General features: G+C 43.4%; 1 protein-coding gene across 1 annotated transcript in view; it reads left to right on the plus strand.

Moving 5' to 3' along the window:
• TRABD2B (TraB domain containing 2B) overlaps positions 1-27,099 on the plus strand; it is a 286,099-nt gene extending 259,000 nt beyond the window's left edge. Inside the window, exons 6-7 of the mRNA XM_065842514.2 lie at positions 2,108-2,377; positions 22,178-27,099. Coding sequence (XP_065698586.1) covers positions 2,108-2,377; positions 22,178-22,397 — 490 coding nt within the window. The 3' untranslated portion in view covers positions 22,398-27,099. The remainder of the gene's footprint in view (positions 1-2,107; positions 2,378-22,177) is intronic.
• The last annotated feature ends 738 nt before the right edge of the window (positions 27,100-27,837 follow it).

A 27,837-nucleotide genomic window follows, 5' to 3' on the forward strand; every position in this document is an offset into this window, starting at 1 on the left:
AAATCCCAGCAACAGTTCGGTTCCAGCTGTGATGAGCACGTTGTTGTCTACTTCGGGCTCTTGTGTCTGCTCCATGATCTTCCCACCTTAGCACGTTTCTACCCACCGCAGCCTTGTGGCCAGGGTGGTGGTCTTATCTCAAGTCTGCATATGGACGACTGAGTTGCAGGAAGACCTGGTGAATTCACACAGAGGTATCCAGAGCAGTGCCACAACGAGCTGTCTTTGAGCAGTATCAACAGCTTGTGTTTCCCTTGTAGTTGTCCACATGATAGTTGTAGATGCTTGGTCCAGGTCCTTCCTACCTGCCTAACCCATCCTATCCAAGTTCACACTGTGTTGTCTTCCAGGCTGCATTTGCACATTGATACATCACTGACCCACCATCATGGCTGGTTAGAAGTTTAAGAACTGTCTGCTGTGGTCTGAGGGACCCACCCAATGCAAACCTATGAGAGCCTTTCCTTTCACATGAGTCTGGAGATGGCTTTGCTTCAGCAATCGTCCTCTGTCACAGCCTAGGAAGCCTTGAAGGCTTTGAGAGCACCAGGATCTCTGCTGCAGTGATGAAAATTCATCTTTAACATGAATCATGGAATAAAGCATTAATGGGGGAAAAAATCCAGAACCAGTAGATCTCTCTGTGATGTAGAATAGAGCATGGAGTATGAATGAATTTGAAAAGGATTCACTCAGAGTGAAAGTGCATGGAAAAAGAGGGATTTCCTTGTGCCTTTTACTAATGAAAGCAACCTTAGAGAACTTTAGAATTTGTTTGAACAAGTGTGTTTCTTTTCTGTATCTGTCATATTTGAAGAATTTCATTAGCGTTGGCTATGAGTGACAAAGTTACTGTAGTTTTTGCCAGTGAGTCTCATAGTAGCAACAATTAATTCTCAGTAGCTATTGGAAGGACCTTTGGGTGAAACATGATGCGCTGGAAATAGAGATGTCCATCTTGACTGGTATTGTAATGGACTTCAGAAAAAATCAAAGAGAAAAACAAAAGCTGCCATTAGTAGTAGATGTGACTTTTTTGGAAGAGAACAAAATGTTCCATAAATGAAACATGTGGTTTCACTTGCAGCAGATTTTGTACATTGTCACCAGTGAAGTTTTGGATTTTTATTACTTTTTCATTAAAATGGCTTACTGGTTTCACTCAGGAGGCAAAACTTTTCACGTGGCTTTAATTGTTTCTCTCTTAAAAGTCATAGTATCCATGTAATAGAAATAGTTTTGGAGACCACAGCTTCATATTGCCTGTTAATTCTCTTCCATTTTCTGCACCTACAAGTCATTGGGCCATCCCAGAGACAGAAAAAGTTCATCTCTTTTAATTAAGACCAAACAGGAACTTCTACTGAAGTTTGGGTGGTGGTGGGGGGGGAATATCACTTTGTATCACCATCGGTTTATTAGATATTTGTTTCAGAAATCTTGGCTCTCAAATGTAAGTTCACATGGCCATGTATCAAAACATAGAGCTCTGGCAGTGTTGTTTCAAGGTGGCTTTGGACAAGTTGTTTACCACCTTTTTTTGCTTCATTTATTCTTTATACAAAGCCTGCCAGGGTTCAGGTCTCACACACCCATCCCAGCAGCCTGGCTGTTAAGACGATGCTTCTGTCACCAGCCTGGGCTTCCCTGATGAACAAGCATAATTATGGTTGCTGTCAAAACAATGACTTGTTTGCCACAGATCATATCCAAAGTTGAACAAAAAATTAGGGAACTAGAGTTATTTCATTAATTTAAGATCAGCTTCTGTTAAGGTATCAGTTTTCCTCTGAGAGCCACAATTTTACCATTTAACCTTCAGCCCAGGGGGGAGGTGATGTTGACCCCTACCACAGGCTCTAAAGCCTGTAAGAAGTAATTAAAATGCCAGAATACAGCAATAGCGTATCAGCTGCCTTTTTCCCGTTTTATTCAGTTTAGTGTTTATTTGAAATCTCACTCAGAAATACTACCGCTGTCTTTGGCTGCTGCCCCAGAGCAAAAGCCTTCCTTCTTGTGCACCCACCAAGTAGCGTAGTCCTCTGCTTTGGCTTTTTCTTAGCGCGATGCCTCGCTTATTCACCAAATGTTTAAATCTGTTTTGCAGTTCTAGGACGCCAAAGACAAGCCCAGCCTTGCAAGGGTCCCCAGCAACAGCCCGGCCCGCTGTCCAGCTTTCTGAGCAGGTCCCATTGACGTCTCCTTCCCTGAAGCCGCTGCAGATGGATGAAGAAGACAACCTGTCTCCTCACCTCCTGTTGCCAGATAGCATCAGCCAGCTGGAAGAGTTCGGAAGGCAGAAGAAATGGCACAAGAAGCAGCACAAACACCATCGCCAGAGACAGTTCAATGACCTCTGGGTTCGGATAGAAGACAGGTGAGTCATAACCTCTATGGTTCCGGTCGTCTTTTTGCCTCCTTCTAGCTAGTTGTGCTTTACAGATCCTAATCATGTTGATTAGACCATGAGGAGGGTTGGAGAAAGGCTAATTGGCACAGATAGGGAGCGAGGTGAGGTTTTAGGAGCCTAATGAAGAGCTAGGAGGAAGGCTCACAAGCATGTTTGATAGAAAAGTAAAGAGGAAAAAAAGCTAATGCTTGGAATATTTAAAATATACAGAAACAAAGACTTGTCAGAGAAAACATGGGAATGGAAAATATTCTATGTTGGCCCCCTTTCTTCCAATAATTATTTTCCAATCTTTACTGTCAGTTTTCAGCCCAAAGACTCGCCCGTTTTCCAACCATGTGGAATATTCCTGGGGGCTTTGAGATTCTGATATATCTGGCTTTCAGTCTTCTTAACTGTGTTCTGGGACTGAGATGTTTTATCATCTCAGACGGTATTGCAAACAGCAAACTGAGGCGAAAATAAGTACTGAACTAAGGCTTCGATGTGAAGAGAATGGAGATAGGCACATTTCTGTGAGTGTTCAGTCTTGGTCTGAGGTTAAAAACTCCCATTCGGTGTTGGAATAAGAGCAGCTTTCCTGTTGGACCAGGGCTTCTCGATGTGTGCTTTTAAGGATTCCTGAGCAACTTATTTTCCCACATCTAAAACTGGGAAAGCGCTTGGTGCCTTTATCCAGGGCAAGTCATGGGCAGATAAACAGCCACGATGTGTAGAGATCTCCTAACGAGTACAAAGAATGAAATAATCTGTTGGGAACTGGCTGCTTGCCCGTGGGTGTAATGATTGTCCTTGAGCCTTACTCTTATTCCCATTTTCATAGCACCCAAATTCCTTGCAAGCAAAATGAGTCAGAGTCTCTCAGAGGATTTTCCTTTTGTGAAGGACAAAACTCCACATATTTGTGTTTTGGGATTTGGGGGTTTTTTATTCATTATTTTTAATGGAGTAGTTGCCTCGTTTTTTTTGTAGTTTGCTGTATTCTCAGGGTGAGCGATGTAAGGGTTGTTATTAAGATGGTGCATATTAATCTTAACGTCGTAAGGCTGTTTCTGAGGTTGATGCCAGCCTCGGTAAGAAGGATTCCTACGTTTTGTTCTCAAAGTGTGTTCAGTGGTTGGATCCCCTCCACAGAAAATGCTTAAGTATGAACTAAGATGTATTTGGTTCAACACAATCGATTGCCTCGAGGACAAGGAACTTTTCCATCTTTCTTCTGCTCAGTTTGTGGTGTCCCACGATGTCCCAGCACTTCACAAGGGTCCAGCTCACCGTGTGCATCAGACAAGTGAGGGGCTCAAATGGATCTGGTGGGAGCGTGGCAGTCAGGCACCGTCCTCCTGCCCTCGTCCCATCTATCCGGAAAGGATATTGGATGTTTGGCCTGATGTGGCTGTGGAAATGTGGGGCTGGGGGCTTAAAGCAGTGGTGCTTGAGTAGCTTGGGCAGACTTTTGTGCCTTTTGATGTTTTTATTTCAGTAAGAAACCTTCCTAGGAAAAAATATTTTAGAGAGTAGTTCCCCAGGTTAGAGTTAAATTATTTACTCTGTGATTTCATCTGAATCAGAACCTTTTACCCCTCTACCGCAATTTCATAAGGATGGAGATGGGGATAAGGAAACATAAGTTTCTCCTTGTACCACGCTGGTGATGAACCAGACTCAGTGTGTTGCCTGCCTTGCTGAAAGATCCCAGGGAGATATTAGTGAGAGATCGCAGCCCTAGCAATGAGGAAAGGCTGGAAGAAGGGAAGTCTGCCTTAGTGCTTTCAGATGGTTGCAGTGCTGCTTCAGTTCTGGAGTCACTTCTGGTGTTTTCCTGGAAACAAAACAGAACAAAAAATACAAACTGTTCAGCTAAATCAGAGACTCACAACCAGCTCTGCTTTCCCCATAAATTGAATGGGGTCTCAACTTTCATAAACCAGCTGCTGCATATTGTGCTTTTGGCAGTTGGGTTTCATCAGCATTAATTGCAAGCTGGACCTTGCACAAGGCAATAAACAGTGAGTTCTCTCTAAGTGGTTCCTTTCTGATTGGCAAGAAAAGAGCAGAAATGTGTGCCTGTCACCAGGCTTTGCAGCCTGATCATTCCTGGGAGGAAACAGCTAGGATGGGTAATATGGGCAATGGAGCGTTACCTGTGCAGGAGGGAGGCGCTTGAACTTATATTGTGTTACCTGAGTAATGTTCACTTGTACAGCAATAAAGCACTCAACAGTGAGACTGTTAGCACTCATTTTTGGAGGCTAATTGGTGTTCTAGAAGTTCACACTTCGGCCTGTCCCATAGATCCATTGTGCATTTGCATATAATGAAATTGGAGCCCCCCATGTTCTATAGGGACTGAGGCCTCTGCATATAATATTACCTTGAGCTATGCCTCTGTATTTCCAAATGGTTTTTCTTCCAGTTTGAGTTTCCTAACTCACCTGTTGTCAGCCGAAGCTTTACTTGTTCACCTTTGAGATAAAGTAGAGGCATTTGGGTCATTATTGCAGCTTTTGGTTGCATAAAACTCATTGTTTCCATGCGCCGTCTCCAGAATTCAGCTGTTCGAGCTGCCTTTCAACTTGAAAAGTCAAAGAGAAATGTACAGGTGGAGGACAAATCCAGGCAAATTTAAACCAGATTATTGATTCTTGTATGAACCTCGTTGAACTGTGAAATGACTGTGGTTCGTACAGCTCTTTTCCAAAGCTTTATTGACCGCGGATTAGAGGACTTTATGAGACATGAATTGCAGGGCTTTTATGGACTAGGCATTTCTAGGCTATCTCACACACCTCCATGAAAATCTTGGGGTGTTTTTTTAAGCTACCAACACAGAAACAAAGGAAATGAACACAGGAGAACAATCTCAAAGGAACATCAAAAGTCTGACTCCAACCTATAAAAGCCAGGAAATCCATAATTAATGGTTCCACTAAGACTTCAGCTCACACAGTCATCCAGGTCTGATCTGAGGTTATGGCTGCAATCTGCAACGGCATTGTGAAAAATGAGTCATCATTTAATGTCACACATCATTATTAGTGTTTACTTTCAGTTATAGCTTGGAGATTGTCCTTTCTGTTCTGGCTTAACAACCGTGTTTAGATTCGTGTGTTGGGGGTCAGTACTGCTGGGGAGGATGAGAAAGCTTCTGCCCTGTCTTTGACAGAGCTGAGATTTGCTCATCTCCTGGGTAATCGGCTACAGCGAAGCCTGTTAAAAAGTAAGAAATGCTGATGAAATGTGTGGTTTCCTCTCCCTTCTGCCTCCTTCCCCCCAAATCTAAACAAAACGAGAAAGTCCTGCCTGGCTGCAGTTTGTGTTTGAAATTGTTTGTCAAGAATCGAAATTAAGTGGAGATTTCAAGTAGCGGGATGTTTTGGTTTTTTTTTTTTCTTTAACGACTTGATTTTGCAGAAATGTGCAGATCTGAAGTCTGTCTTTGGGAGGAATTTGAACTTAGGCAAAACTTAAGCCCTAGCGAGCTCCCATAGCCAAAATCCAGCTGGGGCAGCAGGGAGGGGAGGCAGAACCCTTGGGCCGGAGGGCTGCAGTCTGGCATACAGAGCGTGTTATTGTTCCTGTTGACACTGTGTTAGCTAAAGCTTCCCCTTGTCATATATTTAATTAATTACAGATCATTCACTGACTTTTCTTGATGAGCTGTTCAGTTGAACTGAAATAATAGAGAAACGTCTGCGACATTTCAGAGCGGTCTGTGAGGGCCAGGTCAGGATCGCACCTTTGTTCTAATGGGCAAATGGTTTTAGGCTGCAAATAAAACCAGCCCTAGAGAAGCTCCGCCAGCTGAGGGGGAGCATTGTAGCTCTGGGGGCCATAAGGCAGGGTGGGAGGACAACTCCTTGAACAGGGAGGGAGGTGTGAGGTTTGGAAGGGGCGATGACAGCTGGGAGATGGGAAAGAGAGCGAAATACAGCGGTGGGAAGAAAGAATTAGAGAGGGCGTAATGGGCAAGCTCAGAGGTTCGTTCCCACTGCTGAGGTCTGGGGGAAGATGGTGTTTGGAAAGACGCTGAGGACACACAGTTGCTTCACTTGCACAGGATCGAAATTAAAGGAAAAGAATTATTATCAAAAAAGGGGAAAAAAAGAAATTCCTGAGCCAGATGTAAGCTCAGCCCTGCAAAACCTGCCATTAGTAGGAAATGAAATTAATTCCCCCTGTAATTGGAAATGGCATTTCTCTGATAACCCAGTGCTGACTGTTCAACCCCAGATGAATGCAACAGCATCGCAAATATCCATTTATTTTGGAAGGAAGTTATACCAGGGATGGATGAAGGGAGACAACGTGTAATAAACCGCACTAAGTGTGCCTGTACAGAGTGAACCTTATCAGTTTGGATGGAATTTAAGCACTTAGTCTGTTATCCTTTCTTTCAAGACAATGCAGTGATGGAAAACAGAACTCTGTCAACTCAGACAAACTTTTAATTTCACTTAACTGCATCTGAAAGGTAAATTTCGGTAAATGAATCCAAATTGCTTCCTTTTCACAACACGCGGTGCTGAAATACAGTACTTAACTTCATTAAAGAAAAGACTGCTTTTCTTTAGAGGAGACCTAGACACTTTTGAAGTCTAACAGGTAAATTGTGGTCAGATGATTTCCCTCCATATGGTAGCTTTGAGCTTGAAAATTCCATCACTGGGGCCTTGTTTGTTTAAATTACTCTATCCACCTCCTGCTAAGGATACTGCTCGGGGAGTGTGTGTCTACTCGTGGGGAAGGGGGTCACCCCCTTCTCCAGCCGAATAACCCGCTGCCACCATTGCACTTTTTCTCCCTGTGTTCACCCAAGGGTGCGGATGCAGCTTCAGGACCTTTCTAGCCTGTTGTAGTGAACCTGTCTCCCAAAGGCATCGCTCCAGGAGCAGCGGGACCGTGGGTGTGTTGGAGTCCCACCTTCCCTCCCTTCTCACACCTCGGTGCTGTTTGGGGCTTTGCTGCATCGTGTGGCCCCTTGGCTTTCCTACAGCGCTTCTGTCGACCATCTCTTGGAGGGTTCTGGCAGGATTTTGTTGTTGGGGAACTTTGATGATCAGAGTCCCTATCAGTGACTGCTCTCGGTCTCCAGAGCATGGCACATGAATCCCTGCTCATCAGAAATATCTCATGGTTTGGGTACAAAACCCTTCTGTCACGCTGAATGGTCACAAAACACCTTCTAGACAAATGCTCTCTCCTCAGTGGTTCCTCAGTGGAAGCTGAACCTTTTTGTCTTGAACTGACCTAAAGTCTGCTCTTAGTTTGCCCAATTTTTTGTGAACTCTGGTGGATATATGGTGGTGAGAAGATGACATTTTGAGCAGTGCATCAGTTGGTCCTTTTCTCTCCCCATGTTTCATTCCTCTCTGGAACACGCAATCTTGTTTCCCTGAAAGCATCCTCAGCTTCTCCTGAGCAGGGAGCAAAGCGTGGAGAATCCTGCATTTTCCCCTTCTTGGTTTCTTACTATTTCCATTCGAATCCCCCTGTAGGATGAGCAGATGGCTTGATGCCTCCTTTAAACAAGCACTGATGTTGGCAGTTCACTCATCACCCTTTGCACAGCCCCAAGTGCTCAAGCCCTCCACTGGAAGTAAAATAAGAACATGCTATAACTCAGTGCCGTATAAATAAGAGGTAAATCTCCTGACTGTAACATATGATACAGTGATGACATTATCCTTCCTCCCTAGATGGTTTTTATTGAGGCTTCTTGGATTATCAGGTTGGTCAGAGTGCACAGAACGTATTAGTTAAAGCTGTGAAACCTGGTCTCAGCACACAGTTCTCTCACACGTTGCAGTGATGGATGGGAAGTCCTGACGTTCATGTCCAAAACTCTTAGCATCTCCATGCTAATGGACCCTACTCTCTCTCAGCTGCCTGTGAGTGAGAGCTTCTTTCCCTTTGGAAAGCCAAAGAGTTAATTCGTTATCCTCCACATGGGCCTGGAAAGATGTGCAGCCACAATTTCACCCACTAGACATGAAGCAGCATGCCAACCCTGTTTTAATGAAAGCTGTAAATACTGGAAAATAAAATCATTAGACATTAAAAAGCATGGAATTCTGTTGGAAATAGAGACATACTTTTTATATAGATTTCAGATTTATGTTCATGAAACTAAATTCTTTATTGATAATGGATTAGGTATTTTATTTTTGTGAAATTTAAATCCGTCATGAATATTAAATCCATACTTTTGAAGGCGAGCAAGTAACAAAATCAGAGCACACAAAAGCAGGATTTTTGAGCAGTGAGGTGTTTTTCAGCACTGGATATCCAGAAGCACTTTCTGCTTCTTCCTCTTCAATGCTGATTAAGACTGAAAACACAATGCAAGATGTTTTATGGAACCTATTAAGGGCTTTCTCATCCTTTCTTGTTTTCTACTTGTCATTGGGATGTGTTGAGTTAAAACATCCTATGTTATATATTTATATCTGCCCTGGTTTGGTGTATTTCTCACTCAGACTGAACACAACCCTGCCATCGCTAGCTTTGTTAAGCTGCCGAAGATCTGTCTGATGCAGCACAAACAAAATGTTTGCTTGGGATGCAGTCTGAAGAAGGAGCAGCTACTGAGTTACGATAATCTCTTCCTCCGTGATGCACATCCCCACTCATTCCGCTGTTTCTCAGCCAGCGCAGTCTCATTTGCTCATCCAGTGCCAGGACTCCTCTTGAGTTTGGACAACGTATTAACATTTCGGTTCCATGGTTTTCCATTTTCTGCTAAAATTTGCTCTTTCTCCAATGTTCTTTCTATCTGCCTTATTTTAAATCTGCCCTTAGCTGGGCCCTGGAACAAGGAGAAGGAAGGGACCCCTCCAGCATCTCCCTCTTTGTCTCCAGACCTCTGCAGTCCCCTTCACCTCCCTGAGCTCACCATGCAGGAGGCTGTGGTCCTGCAAACACTGCACCTCGCTTTGCCATCACTCCATGCCAATAAAACTGTGGGCTTTTGGAGCCTACAGCCTCCAGCAGAACCTCTTTGAGAAGGTGGCATGTCTCACTTGTCACTTGTTTGTCATCTGATGTTACTGCAGGCTGCAGTAGGTAGGAGGCATAGCCAAGCATCCTCCCTCTTCATTTTTAACCAGGAGGAAGATCTCCTCCATGTTATTTAATCTTTTCTTTTTCTACCATTTTCACACAGATGTGTATGTGGCCAAGAACACTGCAGGCTGGACAAGACAGTCAGCACTGCCTCCATTTATTCTTGGCTAAATTCGTGGACATCATAAAGCAGTCCAAGCTCTTTCTGTTGGTCCTTTTCCTTCTCTTGACAACTCGTCAGCCTTGTGGCCAGTGACAGGAGTGTTGGGGGCAAACCAGGATCTAGATACCTACAATAATAAGTCATTAACAAAACGTTTCTGCTTACGATCAAATTTTTATTTCTCAGGCATCAGAAATGCACTTACAGTTGGCATTACACTGGAGAATAGCTGCCTATGAGTATAAATGCAGAAGCAAGTTTATTTTTGAGATTCCCATCCACAAATACTCAGTCATAAAATTAGAGACTAACCTATCAAACCATAGTAGCTTAATATTAACATTAAAACAAGCCATAGGTAAAGTTTCAGGACTGCAGCTGTAGTACAAGATGTATCCCGTGGAGCTATGCAATAAAAGGAGGGTGTTTATTCCACCAGAAGAGTTAACACTGTGAGTTTGACTGTCTTGTGTGTTAAAGCAGATCTTTTTCTCCAGCTATTTTTAGTCTGTTGCAGCAGTGTATCCCACTGTGCTCTGGTATGCAGGAGCTTTGCTGTGAGGTTTGCAAATACTTGTATCTCTGTGCGATGAGGACAGAGCATTTGTGTGCTATTGGGGCGTGTGTTCCTTCGGCGCTGGAAGGAAGGGCAGACCACGCATGTGATCCATGCACATGTTTATTGTTGCCAGTGAATAACCATGTACAGCAAATGGACTCTGGAAGAAAGCTTCTTAGCAGATGTCGTCATGGCCCTTCCAATTTATAAATATGAGCCTTGACATTTATATTTTCCATATCCAGGGCTTTCACTAGCCAGATGTTCTGAGGATTGGCTCCTTGGAGCCTTTAACTATGACTCCTCGTAGCATATTGTCTATCACACACACACAAAAATAAAACCGTATTCCTGGCTCCTATCAAACAGATAAGAATGGAAAATGCACTGAGTACCCTCAGGTAAAGGGAATTCCTCTAAATCTGAACCTCTTTACATTCACTTAACTGAAAAATAACTTGTCTGGTTTAATAGGCAGAGAAAATTCAATACACAGTAGCGCGTTTACCCTGCTGCTTGGTGTGGGTGAAGAGTGTGGTTTGTGTTAAGCTTGCAAGGCTGCCTGCAGTTGCAGATGTGGTGAGAAGTGCTGAGCAGGATTGTGCCCAGGGTGAGCTGGACTTCTTCAACACAGAATCACAGGATGTCAGGGGTTGGAAGGGACCTGGAGAGCTCATCCAGTGCAATCCCCCCACGGAGCAGGAACACCCAGCTGAGGTTCCACAGGAAGGTGTCCAGGCGGGTTTGAATGGCTGCAGAGAAGGAGACTCCACAACCTCCCTGGGCAGCCTGGGCCAGGCTCTGACACCCTCACCAGGAACAAGTTTCTTCTCAAATTTAAGTGGAACCTCCTGTGTTCCAGTTTGAACCCATTATCCCTTGTCCTACCATTGGCTGTCACCCAGAAGAGCCTGGCTCCATCCTCATGACACTCCCCCTTTCCATATTGATCCCCATGAATGAGGTCACCCCTCAGTCTCCTCTTGTCCAGCTCCAGAGCCCCAGCTCCCTCAGCCTTTCCTCACACGGGAGATGCTCCACTCCCTTCAGCATCTTGGTGGCTGCGCTGGACTCTCTCCAGCAGTTCCCTGTCCTTCTGGAACTGAGGGGCCACAACTGGACACAATATTCCAGGTGTGGTCTCCCCAGGGCAGAGCAGAGGGGCAGGAGAACCTCTCTGACCTACTGACCACCCCCTTCTAACCCACCCCAGGTACCATTGGCCTTCCTGGCCACAGGGTCCCAGTGCTGGCTCATGGTCACCCTGCTGTCCCCAGGACCCCCAGGTCCCTTTCCCCTACACTGCTCTCTAATAGGTCATTCCCCAACTTATACTGGAAGTTGGTAGTAAAGCACCCGCGCTCCCTAAATTGCAATTCTTGATGCAGAGATTTTTCCTGTAGCAACGTGTTCTGTATTGGATGGGGTGGTGGCCAGCTCCACAGTCTGACTCCCAACAGCGCTAGTCGTCTGATAAAATGTGACTGTTTCCACCTTCTTCTGAGCAAACTGAATTGTTCGCTGGACTGGTACAGCCCACACTGACCCTGCAGGGAGGTTGGACCCTTGTGCACATGAGGTTTGGAGCTTGTTGGGGTCAGGAGCAAGACATTTCCCCACTTCTCAGAGTGTGGAAGCAGCAGAGATGCATCTGTGCTCCTTGTACTGCACCCATCAGGGAGAAAAGTTAATGAGTCGTCTCAAAAGCGGGGTTTGGGTTGAAGGTGGGACCTCTATAAGGACACTTCTCGCTGTGTTAATACCTGTCTGCCTCGGCGATATGCAGATGTGTTGAAGGGATCACTTACCATCTAAAAGCCAGAACAAACCTCCTTCTCAAACACTGCAACCCTAAGCTGAACTTATTGTATATTTGAGTGTTCTTCATATCTCGCAGCATCTAAGCCCCGAAGACTGCAGATCTGCTGTTCCTCAAGGTAAAGCTCTGGACTTGGCAGAGCTACATAAAACCCATAAAATGTAAAAAGCTTCATCTTCCAGTGAAAGCACTTGAGTTACCTTATAGGAAAAGAAATGTCTTTAAAGTTCAGTGGAAATGCAAGCAGACAGCACAGTCAATGCTGGCCCAAAGGAAAAGAGGAAGGGATATGGGATTTATTTCTGCTTCTGCTCTATTTCTGGTTCCCCTTCTGCCTAGTGAGTTGCGCGCCCTGTGAAACTAAGTGAAGAAAAGTATGACAGGGATGAAAACGACATTAATGTTGTGGTGGGCAGTTGGTTTATAAGAGGGGTTTAAGCACAGTTACACTGTGGTAGCAGGTTTACCTAAAAAGACAGATTGATTGTGAAGTGAAAGGAGAGATTTGATTCCCTGAGGGTCCCAGCAGCACGGGGTGCACGTCCTGCTGAAAACCCAGCAGCACCCGAAGGGCAACTGTGCTCCGCGGGCAGTGGCTCATGGAACGAAGAGGTAGGATTTGTTTAAATTCATATGGTTTTAATGCTGTAAAAGCTGGGTTCCTGCAATTATGAAAATGCCAGGCAAAATCCCCGTTTCACTCAGATCTCCTCTTTACAATTCCTGAATAACTTAAATGGACAAACTTAGCATTATTGTACTTGGGGCCCGAGCCCATGGTGCTGGAAGACGGGGGAGCCAAGGCTGTTGCTCCGAGCCGGTGGGTGTGAGGGATGCTGTGGAGAGATGTGGTGCAGACCGTGCTCACTAAAGCTCAGTTCTGCAGGGACGCTATAGTGCCCTGGTTATGACACCCAACAAGGAAAGCTTTTCCAGCCTTTCCAGCCCTGCAAGCAGCTTTTTATGAGCCACCGATGGCATCTCGGGGCTTTCAATGGGTTTGGAAGTGCTGTGGCTGGTATCATTGCAATTGGAGGGACCCAAACCTTGTGTGCAATGCAGCAATTTAATATCCTTGGCATTTCTGCTTGGTAGATATACCCCATGAACTGGTTTTGTATTTTTTTTTAATTTATTATAAGAGTGAGTCCATTGGAAAGGAAAAGAAGCCAGTGCTTTTGTTAGTGGAACAAGCTTGAATTCAATACTGCTCCAAATAACAGGTTCAAAGGTCTGACCCAACCTTAATTATTCTTACTAAGAGAGACTCTGGAAAAATCCAAGCAGTGAGCAGGAAAGCGAGCCCAGTGAATTAGAGAGAAAAATGCGATACAGACTAAGTGGAGAGCAAAACCCTTACATGGAGATGGAAAAAGAACAAGGAGAAGGAAAAGGAGAATTAAAATCAAATGGAAAAATGCAGTATATTGGACATCCATTTAAGCCAGTTTATATTTTGTTTGTTCGTTCTGTTCCTTAATACATTGCACAGTCATCTTCTTAGTGGCAGTAATTGTGTGTCTTAGAGAACAGTCTTGGAGAAAATGCTTAATTTGACAGGATGTTTTAGGCGTTTTCCCACTACTGCCTATTCTAAATCATTTTAAAATCTGGAGGGGAAAGTTGATATCTTTTACAGTGTTTTACAAGAAAGTGACAAGGTCAAATACATACATCTCTATGAATGTATGTGTTCCCCAAGCACATCTAAACATGCACAGTTAATTGTGTGCATCTGCAAAAAATATTTGAGCCATAGGGCCCACACAATGCCAAACAAACACTTGAGTGCACACAGGAGAGGGCAGACCAAGTCACACTGGTTCTAATTAATTGAAAGGTTGAGCCCAAGACATAAAATATGGGTTATGATTTTGACCACCCCAAAAATGCAAATTGTTTCGCGTGTAGGGCCGTATTGATGAGCGCAGGCAGTTGCAAAATGCAGACGAGATACTCTGCTCATGCTTGGCATTTGGTTTGAAACCACCTGATTGCAGCGCCGTCAAATGAACTGTGCGTTTTGTACAGCAGGGTGCCCAAAAAATCTTCGCAGGTCCCGTCCCTGGCAAGATTTTTGCAATACTAAGCCCATCTGTGTATGCACCCTTGATGCTCTTGCTTACTTTGGCGGTTGGAGCTGCAATCATTATCAGTCCAAGCACCATCGCAAGATGTACTTGGTTATTTGAGCCGTTCTGATGAGTGCTGTAATTGCACATACAAATCAGGTACATGAGCAGATGTGTGCAGTGGGTGGGGGCGAGTTTGTGGATGTTTTTGAGCCCACATCACTGTTTAGACGATCATGAGCACATCCTGGCTGGGATGTCTGTGCACAACTGGTGAAACAAAGGGCTCTGCGCTATCCCCTGTTAGCAAGGGCCGGGCTCTGGGTAAAACTGGGATGCATTATCCCAGCTCTGTGATCGCCTCGTCCCAGCGCAGAACCATGAGGGGATATTCTTAGCATGTTAGAGAATCATCAAAGCATTTCTTAGAAGGGCAAAGGAAAGAGCTAATGTTGTCGTCTCCTGCCTTGGGACCACCCAGACACTCTACAACAAATCATGGGTCTTCAGCTACAGTATCTTGAATTATTGTTCGCAGAGATTTTAAATAATTTATTATTTTTTTTTTCTTTTTTAAAAGGATGACATGTAGTTTCCTGACGGGCTGGTTTTAATAAGGTCAAAATCTTTGTTGTTGCCAAATCAGAGAGGACTGTAACATCTTTAAGTCATTAGATGGGAATGGGGTAATTACTCAGAGGGTGTGCTTCAAAGGTTATTGGTTTTTACAATGTTCTGTGTTTTTACACCATTCTGCAGTTGTCTGGAAAGGAGTGGTGGGCCTGATTCTGCTGCTGCCACATGTGTGGGTGCAGGGTTTGTATCTGCAGGGTTTTCCTAAAGGATATCAGGGTGGGAGGTTGAAAAGGGCCATACGCAATCTCCTCTGGGGATAGGAGAAGCTAAACCTGACTGAACGTGCAGGAAACTTTAACACGTGCTCAAAGTTCATTTCAGAAAAGGGTCCTCAGGCTGTGCTGGAGTTGTTTCTTGCCTGCTCCTTCCCTACCTGCATCTGCATGTCCACCTCTGCTCCACCTGTGGCTTGAGAGAAGTTCTGCATTTTAGGCAGCATTTGCATGTGGCCTCGCTGCAGGGCAGTGTCACTCTGGGGCTGAGTTTGTCATCGTGGCGGTATTTTGCAGGTGGCCTGGGCAATCGGGACCCGCAAATCACAGTGAGAGCCTGCAAAAACGCTTCATATTGGGTTAATGCTGGTGGTATCACACTAACACTTCGAGGTCTTGACTCAGATCAGAGTCAGGGGAAGTGATTTAACAAGGTTTTGGTGGTTCCTTGGTGGGTGACACAGGGATAGAAACCAAATCTCCTGGCTTCCAGCCCATGGCCCATCCGGAGAAGGGGTCAAAACTGCACTAGAGGCATTTGAGCTGGGTTTCAACATTAAACCTCCTCCTGCTTACGCCAGCATGGCCTTCCTGGAGCCACTGGGCCAGGTAAGCCACCTTCTCCTGCTTTGTGCCAGAGCTCAGAGCTAAGACCCTACAGAGGGGACACCAAGCCCTGCCATGCCAGTTGTTGAGGAGTTGCTAAGGGACCGAGGATGGGAACTGTGTCTCCACCAGCCGCTGCTTTTGGCGCTGCAGAATCAGCAGTTTTCCTTTTCCACACACTGTGGCTTCATCCCAGTTTAGGAACCTGTCCTTACCAGCCAAAGTCCTCACTGGGGATAGAGCTTGGCTGGGGTTCAGGAGACCCAAATTCCAGAGATAGAGATCTTCAGAAGCAGCTCATCTTGCCTACCTTGGAGGCATGCCTTTAGGGGGAAAGGATGGTCCTCTTGAGACATCTTGTTCCCCATGAACTGTAGCGGGAACACAGTTGAATAGCTCCAACTATAAGCTTGCATCTGAGATGATTGCAGTTGATCTCATTCTTTAAATCCTATTAAAGGCCATGGCATCAGAAGGACCACCCATGATTCTCTTTGGTGGCATCTTAGGCCTGTTCTGCTGACGGCCTTGGGTCCAGTGTGTTCAGGAGGTGCTTCACATTGTTTCCCCATCCATCGCATCCCTGCACACCCTTGCTTGCTGTCAGGCTCTGGAGGTGCCAGAGCTTTAAAATAAGGCTGGATCAGAGCTTGACATTCCTCGCAGGTGTGCGAATGGTTCCCATTTGAGCCTTGTCAGAAGGAGAGCTCAGGCTGACAGCAGCGGTTTGTCAAAGTGCTCCCGATGCTGCTGCCTGACGCCTCTGTGGAAAACGGCCAAAGATCTGTGCTCCCAGTAACCCTGGGGAGAAGGGAGAGTAGCAGAGATAAGGCCCTTCTTTGGCTCATCCCCTGTCTTCTCTGTTGGCCACAAACCAGTGTGTGATGTTGCTTGCTCATCCAGACGTGCGAAGGCAGTTTACTGCACTACTGCAAATCAGTAGTGGCCTCCTCTGGACCAAAGCTGGATTCCTTAATCAGATCCAGGTTGGATTATTCCTTTTTTAATGCACTGAACCTTGCGAATGCGTGAGCCTCCTGGCCTTGATCCCACAAAGGGCTTTAGGATGTGCAGAGCTGTAGGTATGTGAGTATTAGCCTTGCTGGGAGCTGTGTGCTTTCGGTGTTTAGCATCCTTCTGGCCTGAGGTCAGGAGACTCAGCATCTTGAAGGATTCTGCTGCAAGAACAGTGTCTGTAAGGATGGTGGTGATGAAGAGGTAGATGAAGGTTGCGGGGCATAGGGGCTACACTGATCTAAATAATTTCTTCCAGAAAACCATCAAAAACTAATATGAAAATTTCAGGAGATGGGGACTTCACCTTCCTTTGAAGAGGTTACTCTAGTGGTCCTCACTGTTAACTCCTCGTCACTTATTTCTAGTGTGATTTTCCCCCCGCCAACATACTCTTTTTTTCCTCTTAGTTTAGTACTGATTCTTTCCTTTCAACTGTGTGGTCAGACTTCTTGCCAGCCAGCCTGTTTACATACTGCAATGAGTTGGTCCCAGGGTTTTAAGCAGATGTATTTTTCAAATCTTGATTAATAAATTTCGGTGACATAAATAGGTCTGGTTAGTTCCAAGAGTAATTGTCTTCACTAGAGGAACATTATTTCTGATCACCAGAAAAATGATGTGATCAACTCCTTTCACATCTGTTCATTAAATGAAACAGAAAAAAAAAATAGGGCAAAATTTGTTTGAAAAGAAACAGGAAGCATATGCTTAATATCACTCTAAAAAAAAAAACAACCCTGGCCATCATAAGGTTAACATCAAATCACAAATGCAAAACAGTCATTATTGTATTTACTCAAAAATTTTCTTTCAGTTTACTAGCTCTTGGGGTTTTTTCCATTGAAACATGCATTGTTTTATTCAGGGTTCAATTTATGCTGGCACGTTGTCCTGATAAGCTGCTTTCATCAGATGCTATTGTAAGAAAGGCTGGCCGAATCCACATTTATTAGAAATAGTTGTCGTGTGTTTATGTAGCTCCTTTGATCCAGGAAAAAAACAAAGAACCTAAATATTTTGTAAGTTATGCTTAAAAGGGTCACTTTGTGAGCCCTGAACAGAAACCGTGCTGGGCTGAGGCACCGCAGCAGATTGAAAATGCATAGGACTATCAGTATAATTTGGTCACTCCTCACCCCCTGGGAGCACCCTCAGTTCTCCATGAGCTTCAGGGCAGTTACCGGCGCCATAAAGGTGGTTGGGACTTTGGGGGCAAAAGGTGGTGAAAAGACCATCTTCCTAGATATTGCGTGTTTTTCGTGTACTTTCTTTTGCTTTGCAAATAAAGCAGCAGTTGTACCTACTGCACAAAGCGTGGGGCTGCAAATATCTCAGCTAGAACTACTGTTTTGGGCATCTCAGTCCAAAGAAGACAGAGATGAACTAAGCAGAAGGGATGGAGGGAGAGCACCTGAGGGCTTGCGGAGAAAGGTGAAGGGAATTGCTTGTTTAAATCAGGAAACATGGGTAAGGCTTCAAAAGGTGTGAAAGGCTGCTGAGAAGAGGAAGGGAATAAACCTGTCCGTGGGGACAGGAGAGATCACGAACTTGCACGGCGGCAAGGGAGATGGGGTGAGACGTTAGGCGGTGATTTGGGACGTCGGGAATGGTGAAATGCTGGAATAGATGTCTGCAGAGACTCTGGAATTGCTATCGTTGTAGGGTTTTTTTGGAGGCTGGATTAGATGTATGTGTCAGGAGGGGTTTAGATCTTGTTCCTAGTTTTGGGACAGATGGACCAGAAAGTCCCAACTGGTCTTATCTTCTGTTATTCTGCTCTAGTGTTGCATGTGGTCAGATGAGCCCTGCTTATATGGATAAACCAAGTCGCACTAAAACTTTGCTTAATTGCTCCTTGTAAAGTCTTTGCAAACTAAGCCAGAACACAAAGTCCCCCAAAGGGTTTGCGTGCGTTTGTTTTATTTTTTCTGTTTTAAAATGCTCAAAAATCATCAAGGTGCTTCAGCACGTCCTCAGTGTTAAGGCCTTGAATCATGTAATTGGTTTCAGTAGGGTCTGTTCACAAAGCCTGTGCCTGGGGCCCCATTGTGGGGGAAAGTTTTACACGTTCTAATGATAGTAAGACAATGTATGACTAATGCACTGATTTGAAAAACTGCCCTATTATCTGATCAAAACTACAAGCTCATGAATATGATACCGCAGGTCATTTGGCTAAAAGATAACTGGAGTCTTCCAGATTTTTAAAACAATCCCATACACAGAAGCAAAAAAGAGAGGTATGAACAGTGAAGCCTGTTCACCACAGATCATGTGGAATGTTTTATTAAAGGCATTTTTATCAGACACCAAAGACCCAAACACAGATTATCCTGAGCTGGCAAGAGAAGGCGCAGTAATAATTGAGATGATTATCCCTCAGATCTGTGATTCATTTTTATTATTCTCCGTGTACATTTCAGGCACAATCAAAACCTCCCTGAGGATGATGGAAAGTTTCCAGTTGAGTTGAGGGGGCTCTGCTGCTGTTTTCATCCTTAGGGAAGATCTGAGTGTAGGTGGATCCTATGTGCATGTCCAAAATGCTGAGAGGTAGTTTGGAGAAGTCATCTCCTGACACCAGGGCCACCTCTAAGATTAGGTCGTAACCTAACCTGGGTCTCCGGTCCTTTGTCTAACCCTTGGAAGAGAAAGACCCCCAAAGTAAGAGTCTGAACCTGCTGGACACCTGCATTGGGATGGGGTGGGCTATTTTCTGGAGAGGTTTCTCAGCCCATTCACTACAGAAGATCCTAGTTACAAACTTGGACCAGAGGTTTTACAAGGAGTTTTGTAGCATCTGGTAAAAGGGATCATTCTCTTTAAATACCTCTAAACCATCTTGGCAGTCAGCTAGAGGTAGAGTTGCATTTAAGACAATGTCTTAGATGGATAAACTGTGATTCATGTGCTGTTAGCATGCTTGGTACACATTAATGGAAATGCGCTGTTTTTGTTTTGTACAGCACTTCAGGATTTTTTAAAAACAACAAAAAAACACCACCTAATGCTACATTTTAACAAGGAAGACTTGGTAGAAATCTAATGTCTTGAAAACAGAAAATGACCTCACTGTCTGAGAAGAATGGTCAGAAATTCTCATGTCTTTTCACAGGAAATCCTGTGATTTTAAGTAAACCGTAAGGGTTTTTTTTTTCCCCAAAATAATTACTTGTTTTCAAGCTAGGAAAAGAGGATCAACAACAAAACACTTCTGGAAGTTGACTAGAAAATGGCAACATCATAGAAACCTAAAATGTTGATTGAAGGCTGCTTTAGGAATTCCTTAGATGTAGTTGGCTCATGAATGGGCTTGTGATTCCTTTATGGGTTCCCTGACCAGGCTGTGTCCCCACAGGCCATCCCACACAATGCATCCCCGAGGTGCAGAAAGGCAGTTTGCGCAAAGGACATTTTAATCTCGCTGAAGGATCGAGTCCACAGGATGTGTCAGGAGCAAGATAGATACACCCAGACTGCAAGTATGAATGGCATTTTGGCAATGTTGTTAAAATCAAAATTGAAAACCAGACCCTCCTTGCAGTTTAAGATTTAACTTAGGGCTAAATTGTGTAGTTCTGTAAAGCGACAAATGGTAACCTAGAGATGAGTACAAGCACCTACTCATACTTACCCTAGGGAAAACTGTTATGGGGGGTGGAAATATTGTGATCCCAGTGTTGCCAGATCTGTGCAGCACAGCATCACTCAGCAGGATAAACGAGATCTGGATCAGAAGCTGGAGTATGGCTGCATTTCTGTTGTATTAATCAGAGCGTGTGGTACTTAGCTTTGTCAGAAATGTGCTTTAATGATGCTTTATATCTACTGTGGGAAGGCCATTCGTATTTGATGTCACGTATATTACAGGAGCTCGGATAGACAGTACCTAATCTGGTATCATTTTTGCCAGCAGTAAGTGAACCACTTGAAGCTGGACAGATTTGAAACAGCGCCATTAGCTTATCCGTAGCAGAAGTTTAAAGCTATGTGTCTTGCATCGTCAGTTCAAGACAGAAACCAACCGCTCACCATGGGAATTTAGATAAGAGCTTTCTCCAGCAAGGCCTGATTTCCGAATTTTCTATTTGCAGCAGTTTGTTCTTCTGGAATGAGCACCGCTTCCCACTGTCAAAGTCCTTAATAGTGGTCAGATGGGCTGTCTGCTTCCATGGAGCAATTCCCTTGTCTTCAATTCTAGATTGCCTTTCCTTTTTACTCCAATTCACTGCACATGAGTTAAGATCACTTCTCATTACAGAACAGCTCTCCCACCCAGAAGATGTGGTAGCAGTATAAGGGATGAGGGAAGAAATGAAGTTAATTATGCCAAGCCCCAGGATGAAGTGTAGCGTGCAGTGATGGTGTGTTGGGTTGGATGTTGACCCACGTGTGTTTAACCAAAGCCTCTTCTGGGTGGACTCTGATCTCCTCACAGCTTGTGATTGATTCAATGCATTTGAAACATCTATCTTGTGATTGTTCAGACAAAAAAAGACAAGAGCCTTCTCTATTTCTGTGCATGAATCTGGAGGAAGGTATTGTTCCTTTTGTCTGATATTATGCAAGACACAGCCTTCTTATTCCGAGGTCAAGGTCTCAGATACTGTAGCTAAATATTTATAGGACTGCATAACTTCTTACCCCATAGGAAAAAGAAATGGTTATCTTCAGTACCTCCAAATCCTCTTTCTGGAAGATTTTAAAAGTAACACAGAGAATCTTTAGTTATTAGTGTCACATCTTGTTCTCAGGGAAATTGTATTTTTCTCCCTACTCTACAGCCTTGATTCTAAATCCAGAAGCATAGTCCTCATGGCCAGTTGTGCTGCTCTGTGACAACTGCTGGATTATGGATCATCAATATTGCATGCAATGGAATTATTTTATGAAATGGAGATTAGAATTTGAAACTTACAAATCAATTGTAAATTGACCTTGTTGACCCTCAGTGTCATGGGAATCGTGATGAATTCCAACCCGCCCATTCAAATCAAAGTGCTAACTCAAGCTACAATCAATAAACAATCACGCTGCTATTGAGGCAAATCAAGAGACAGGGAAACTACACTGAGTCTGGTTTGGGTATTGCAATACGATCCAAAATGTCTTAAAGCCACGAAAAGAAATGAAGCTGTTTGGTCTCCTAAGGTTATCAGATGTGTAGTGAGATCCTGGTAAATTCCTTATGGCTCGTGAAAAGGAAGAAAGACAAGTTTAGTGGCCTCTCCTGGATCTTGTATTCAGTCCATGGTAAGTCACATCTCTGAGATGTGACACATTTTGAGACCTTTGGTGGCAAGAAGGTGCCTAAGAATATAAAACCAGTGTCGTCTCAGGTCAGCACAAAGAATACATCTGTCTCTCATGCTGGCCAATGGCATATGCTTAGAAAAAATAAACGCGATAAACTTGATATATCAAGAGTGATCCTTCCTTTGGCCGTATTCTACCAGCAGCTGGAAGTTGAGGGACATCCTGAACCAGAGCTGTTTCCAGACCATCACACTTACCAGCCCCCAGGGATCTCCCTGCCTCACCTGTGCAAATAATAATGACAATTGTGATGGTCACTGCTGTTGTTACTACGTTTAATTTCCTTCTCCTGTGTTTTCTTTTAGCACCACCACGTTGCCTTCCTATATTAGGATAACCAATGGCTACATCACAGTCAAACCTCCCATCTGGATTTCAAACCGGCTGGACCAGAGGCCGCATCCGGATCGCCCGTCCCAGCCCCAGCCCTCGAGCTCAGCCCCGGCCCGCCGTCTGTGGCCACCACTGACCTCCCTCTGCCTGGCCACGGCTGCTTTCCTCCTCAATCTGCTGCAGCCATCCTGACCACATCAGTATTACGTGCAATCCCTTGGAAATAGAAAAGAGAGATAATTTATGAACGAATCGGAGGTTATGACAACCACAGTCACAAACTGGACCTTCTCGGTGAATCAGTAGTGCCTTCTAGCTGATTTTGTCTCTTTGCCCAGATGCATTTTGAAACTCTAAAGCTTTATTGTAACACTGACTTACATCTTCTTTTTGTAGAAGGATCTTTATTTCCCATAGTGCTATGGGGTTTTGTAAAATATACGTGTTCATGTAAAGAAAAAAAAAAAAGAAAAAGAAAAAATGTATTTATTCAACTGGTAAACTTATTTTTTCTTGTTGTATATGTTAATAACATCCCTATTAATCAGTAGCGATGGTGAAACAGATAAATTAATATTTTCTATATTTGTTTTCTAACTGACAACTCTGCAAATGCCTGAACTGACACCAAATGAACGCCTTGTTTCTTTAACCTTTACTTTTTACAGAAGCTGTACAATGAGTACATATCTGCTGAACTCCTTTATTTTACTTTTTAAAATCTCATTAGCATAGCTTACACTGAATAAAGCAGATCCTGCTCTCTGTGCCCATCAGAGAAGTAGGTGCATTCTTAAGTTAGCTGCTACAATTTAAAATCCCACTTGTTTTTATGACTTAGTAAGTCATTAGTCAAGATAACCTTCTAAATTCCCCTGTTCTCTTTAACGTAACTATTCAGCTTCTCTGGAAATGACGAGTTTCCCTCTTTGCCCTGGGATTAATTCATTAGCTAGCACAGATTGCAATACCTTTTCCTTAATAAAAAATTACTTTTAAATTCTGGATTAATCCCACTGGAATGATTTTCTTCTCTCCCTCATCTTGTATAAACACAACCCTTCAACCTTTCCCAGCACAAAGGAGAGCAGAACTTAGTCTGTCTATAGGGAATAGATACTACAGATATGTAATATGTATATATCTGTAGTATCCTGCTAATCTATAGACCTTCTTTGTACCGGTTGTATTACTGCAGATGGCCAACCTGGAGGGCAAAAAAACCATCCTCCAGTTCTTCTTAATCTTGCTATCATGGTGCTTAGAGCCAGTATCTCTGTCGTGAATTACGACTTGTCCAAAATCTGTTCAAGACCACAGGAACCAAATGAACCTGTGACATGGAGATGTCCGGAACGTTCCTCCATTTGTAGCCTATGGTGCTTCTGTTGACTTAGATGGAAAAGTTATGACACCTTGCACTCACCGAAAAATTGGCTCCCTCTCCAAGCAGCTACTTTTCATTGACGTGATGTACAGCATCTATGTGGAAAAGAATGTCATGTTTAATAAGGCATGCTGATTTTTTTCACCCAACGAAACATAATGAAAAATCACTTTGGATACAAAAGTTTCAACCAGTAAACTGATTTTAGTTGAAATAGCGGTTTTTCCTTCCACATCACCTACAAACCAAAAATCTGAAATAGCTGATGGAAACACCTTACTTAAAAAGAAGAGTCAAAAAACCCAGAAAGATACAATATAAACTTTGGAAACAAATATCAGATTATTATGATTAATAATAATGATAATAGTCTGACTGGAAACAAACAGTCACGTCACCTTCTCACCAGCTCTACAGCATGGAGATGAGTCCATGTTGTCTTCAAGTCTCCACAGTGAGAGATGCTTTAGGATTCACTGTTTGTTTGTCATGGGACCAGTTAACCCAGGAAAGAAATAATTAGACTTAAAAAATGCACATGATTTTATCTGAAACCATGAAGAAGTACTGAGCTTTTCCATCATGCATCCCAACCCATTCCCTTGCAAAGGCCAAAGAGAACACAGGTAACTTCTCTTTATCTCACTGCACACGATGACCTCCAGCCTTTATTTTTAACAAAAGGCTGTGTAGGTTTGCGATCAATTTAAGCGGGTACAGCAGACAGTGCTATACGCTACACTTATTCTTTTTCAACACCACTTGAATGGAAAACTTTGAGCTTTGCTCCAAATATGCGCTTGGAGCACACCCCGTGCATACTTTTTTATTGTGTATTTTGGGTAACAGAGAATGAGAGATGATGTTAGTGTTGGACAGAAGCCATTCACCTTGCGTAATATTTATTGCACAGGGCTAGCTATTGGAAACATATTTTGAGAACTTTCATTTCAGTTTTGTTTGAGCAATTACCCTAGAAATGCCTTCATTTGGATATAATGGCTTAACAGACCTTCAAATTCAACCTTGATGCGTTTAAAAAGGTGATTGGTTCTCTTACTGTATTCAAGACAGAGATCAGAGCTGAATTATAATGCCTTATGTACAAAAATGGAACTGGAAATAAAGTAGGCAAATCTTAAGGGTGATGATAAGTTACATAGTAAAAGTGAATGGCCAACAAACCAAAACCCGTTGAATTTTATGTGTTGTAATAATGTGATCAAATCCAGAAATGATTCTGTGGTACCATCCCAGAAATAATTCCAGGTGTTGGAAAACTTAAAGTAGACAAGACCACATAAAGATAAAAGGGAGAGAGAAACACAGAAACAGTTCATCCAAGACTGTGAGGAAAAACACCAGCAGGACCAGGACTAGAAATGTCTACAGTTTCCTAACCTGTGGCTTTCTCCATAAACCTCTGGGGTTATTTTGAATATTAGGATCACAGCGATATCTCCACCCTCCCACTGTCATTACACCGCTCAGAATTGTCACTCCATTTATCACTGATAAGGTTTTTTTCCTGAGTCACTCCTCCACAGGACAATAATATTCAATATCTCATGGTATGTTGGGATATCACAATACGTAAATAGCTTAGATATCAAAGTATGTTTTAACATATTTGCATTTCCTGGCGTTTTGTCCATAATTCTTATGAAGTGAATGAATGTTACTGTAACTCACCCAATTTCCCTTGCGCTGGTGCCCACATTTGTCGTGCTGCAGTGCAGGTGTCAAAGGTGTCTCCTGATTTCGGGGTCAACGCAGCTCCTGCCACCTCAAAGCATCTTGTTCTGAGCTTCCTCTGGTCAGTGGAGAAGACATGGCCTACAATAAATACGAGATTAAGAAACTTCCCTTAGATCCTGGCTCAGGAACCCCCACCATGAGTGTCTTCAACACAGTTCTCTAACCAAACATTTCTTTTATTCTGTTCTCTTACCCTAAGGTACGACTCAGGGTAACTGGCATGTAAGCATAGCAATACTAGAAAATGAGACCCTCACTGTGATTGACAACACAGATTATTTATTAATCAGCTACGGCAACCCAGTATTAATTAAAATACACCAATAGTGGTTAGCACAGATCTATGCACATCCATTGCAATGGACCATGATTATATTCACCATGAGTTTAAAAAGTCACAAGATTCCAGGAGCAGGAGCTTTAACAAAATATTCATGCCCACTATAAATAATAGCAAACACCAGTGATAGTATTTACCTCTGAGAATCACGAGAGTCACGCAGTGTCAGCAATCAAGGACATGATTTTGGATGAATCCATTTGTAAATTTATGTTTCCAGTGCAGCTACAACTGACACCAGTACAATTCATGTTATATATAACTGTAACATTATAAACAAATACTCATTATCTGCCAAGCTCTTTTCCTGGTGGAATAAATATCCCATACCACCAGCAACAGACCTAACGTCCACTCTTTCATTGTTTTAACGCTTTTCTCACCTATGTTTAACTATGGATGCTATAGCAACATGCATTTCCTCTTGGAGAACCAGTTAGGAAGCTGGGACAGAAGGTATTTTATATTTTATGACTGTTGTAGTTTTTCTGCAATCCCTTGGGCTGTTGAATAATGCAATACCTCTTTTGGCAATAAATGATGAACATGATTTATGATAACTATGCTTTATACAGGTGTCAAAATCTGCTTTGTTGAACCTCCCTTCCCATTTTTCCAAACTCCACTGCAATTTAGGAACACCCAAGGTACAGAGTTGTATATTTACCCACGTTCTTCAATATACAATTGTGGAGAGGAAGAGAGATGGAAAGAGGGTGAACTTCATCTATGTTTAGTGCATTGATTAGTCGAATGATATGACCCGGTCATTACCATATACCACTGTTAGGGAGGAATTTCCCATCATGTATTTATGTTAGAGAAACCAAAGTGCCAGAGTTATTATCTCAGCATAAATGTTATCATTCCAAACTTTGCTTAGTACCATATTTCTATATTATATCCACAAAAGCATATGGGCTTGTCATATCTTTGAAGCGATCAGTGTTCCGTGGAGTGTGCTGGAGTTCAGCTTCAATTTAAGCTTGTTTCAGCTTAATTGAAGCAGAAAGATAATTGCTTCAAGTTGAGATCATAGGGTGCACGTGTGTGTGCACACATGTGTTAGTGTATATGTGCACATATGCACCGTGTGTGTTTTGTCCAACACAAATTCAACCTTCCCTATGACAAGCTTTTCAGGAGGCACCTCCCTCTAGCTAAAGGCAGAAAGGTCTTTCCAATAAGTAGTCAATACTCCTACAGGAATGATTAACCACCCTCACATCGAATTTTAACTTGCATGTTTGTCAGTTTTCAATTCAAATGTATTTCAAATATTTTTTCCTGTTCCGCCTCCTGCTTTCGTGAACCGTTTTGAAGAGTGTAATAAAAAGATGCTTTCTAATATTATTTTGTCAAAATATTTTTGTAGCATAATATATTAATAAAATGTTATTATAAATCCATAGCACAAGAATCTCATGTGGCCGGCTTCTTTCCTTTGCACTAAATCTAGGGAATCATTGAAGAACGGGAACATTCAGCTTGTAGAGCTTACATGCGCTGCTTATAAGAACTTACATTTCCTTTTGCCCAAGACATGGGATGGAGGAAATCATTAAATTCCTCATTAAAAAAAAATGGTTTTGTCAAGTCCATCCCTGTGGAGATTTGGAAAATCACTCTACGTACCTTTTTGTTGGTGAGAAATCTCTGCCCCAGGGTCCAACAAGTCATTCTGGAGCATCCTCAGCCTCTGATCCACATCGCTCGAGGGAAGCCACCGGGTTAACCTCATGGCACGTTCTGAATGGGGCTTGGGGACAGGGAAAGGCTCCGAATGACAGATATGAGACCTGGGAGCTGAATTTGCCTCTATCAGATCAAATGCTCAGTAGGAAAGCACACAGAAAAACCCACAACGGCCTTTATGGGCATGCAGAGGGGTGGGAAAATGCAGGATCAGGGATCTTAAAGGACTTTAAGCTGAGTTTTGGGAGAAAGCTCTGGTACGTGGGTGAGGCTGAGGGAGAGGTTTGGGGAGTTTCGTTTGTACGTCTTCTCGTTTACACGTTGCTCGGTTAGTGGGGTGAATCCTACAGCCTTTGGGTCAGACATGGTGGCGCATGGGACCACAGCTGGGAGATGGAGCAGGACAAGTGTGGGGACAGCCAGAAGTTGCTCCACAGGGCCAAGGACAGTGA

The sequence above is a fragment of the Patagioenas fasciata genome, chromosome 6, assembly GCF_037038585.1.
Source record: "Patagioenas fasciata isolate bPatFas1 chromosome 6, bPatFas1.hap1, whole genome shotgun sequence".
In the NCBI taxonomy this organism is placed as follows: domain Eukaryota; kingdom Metazoa; phylum Chordata; class Aves; order Columbiformes; family Columbidae; genus Patagioenas; species Patagioenas fasciata.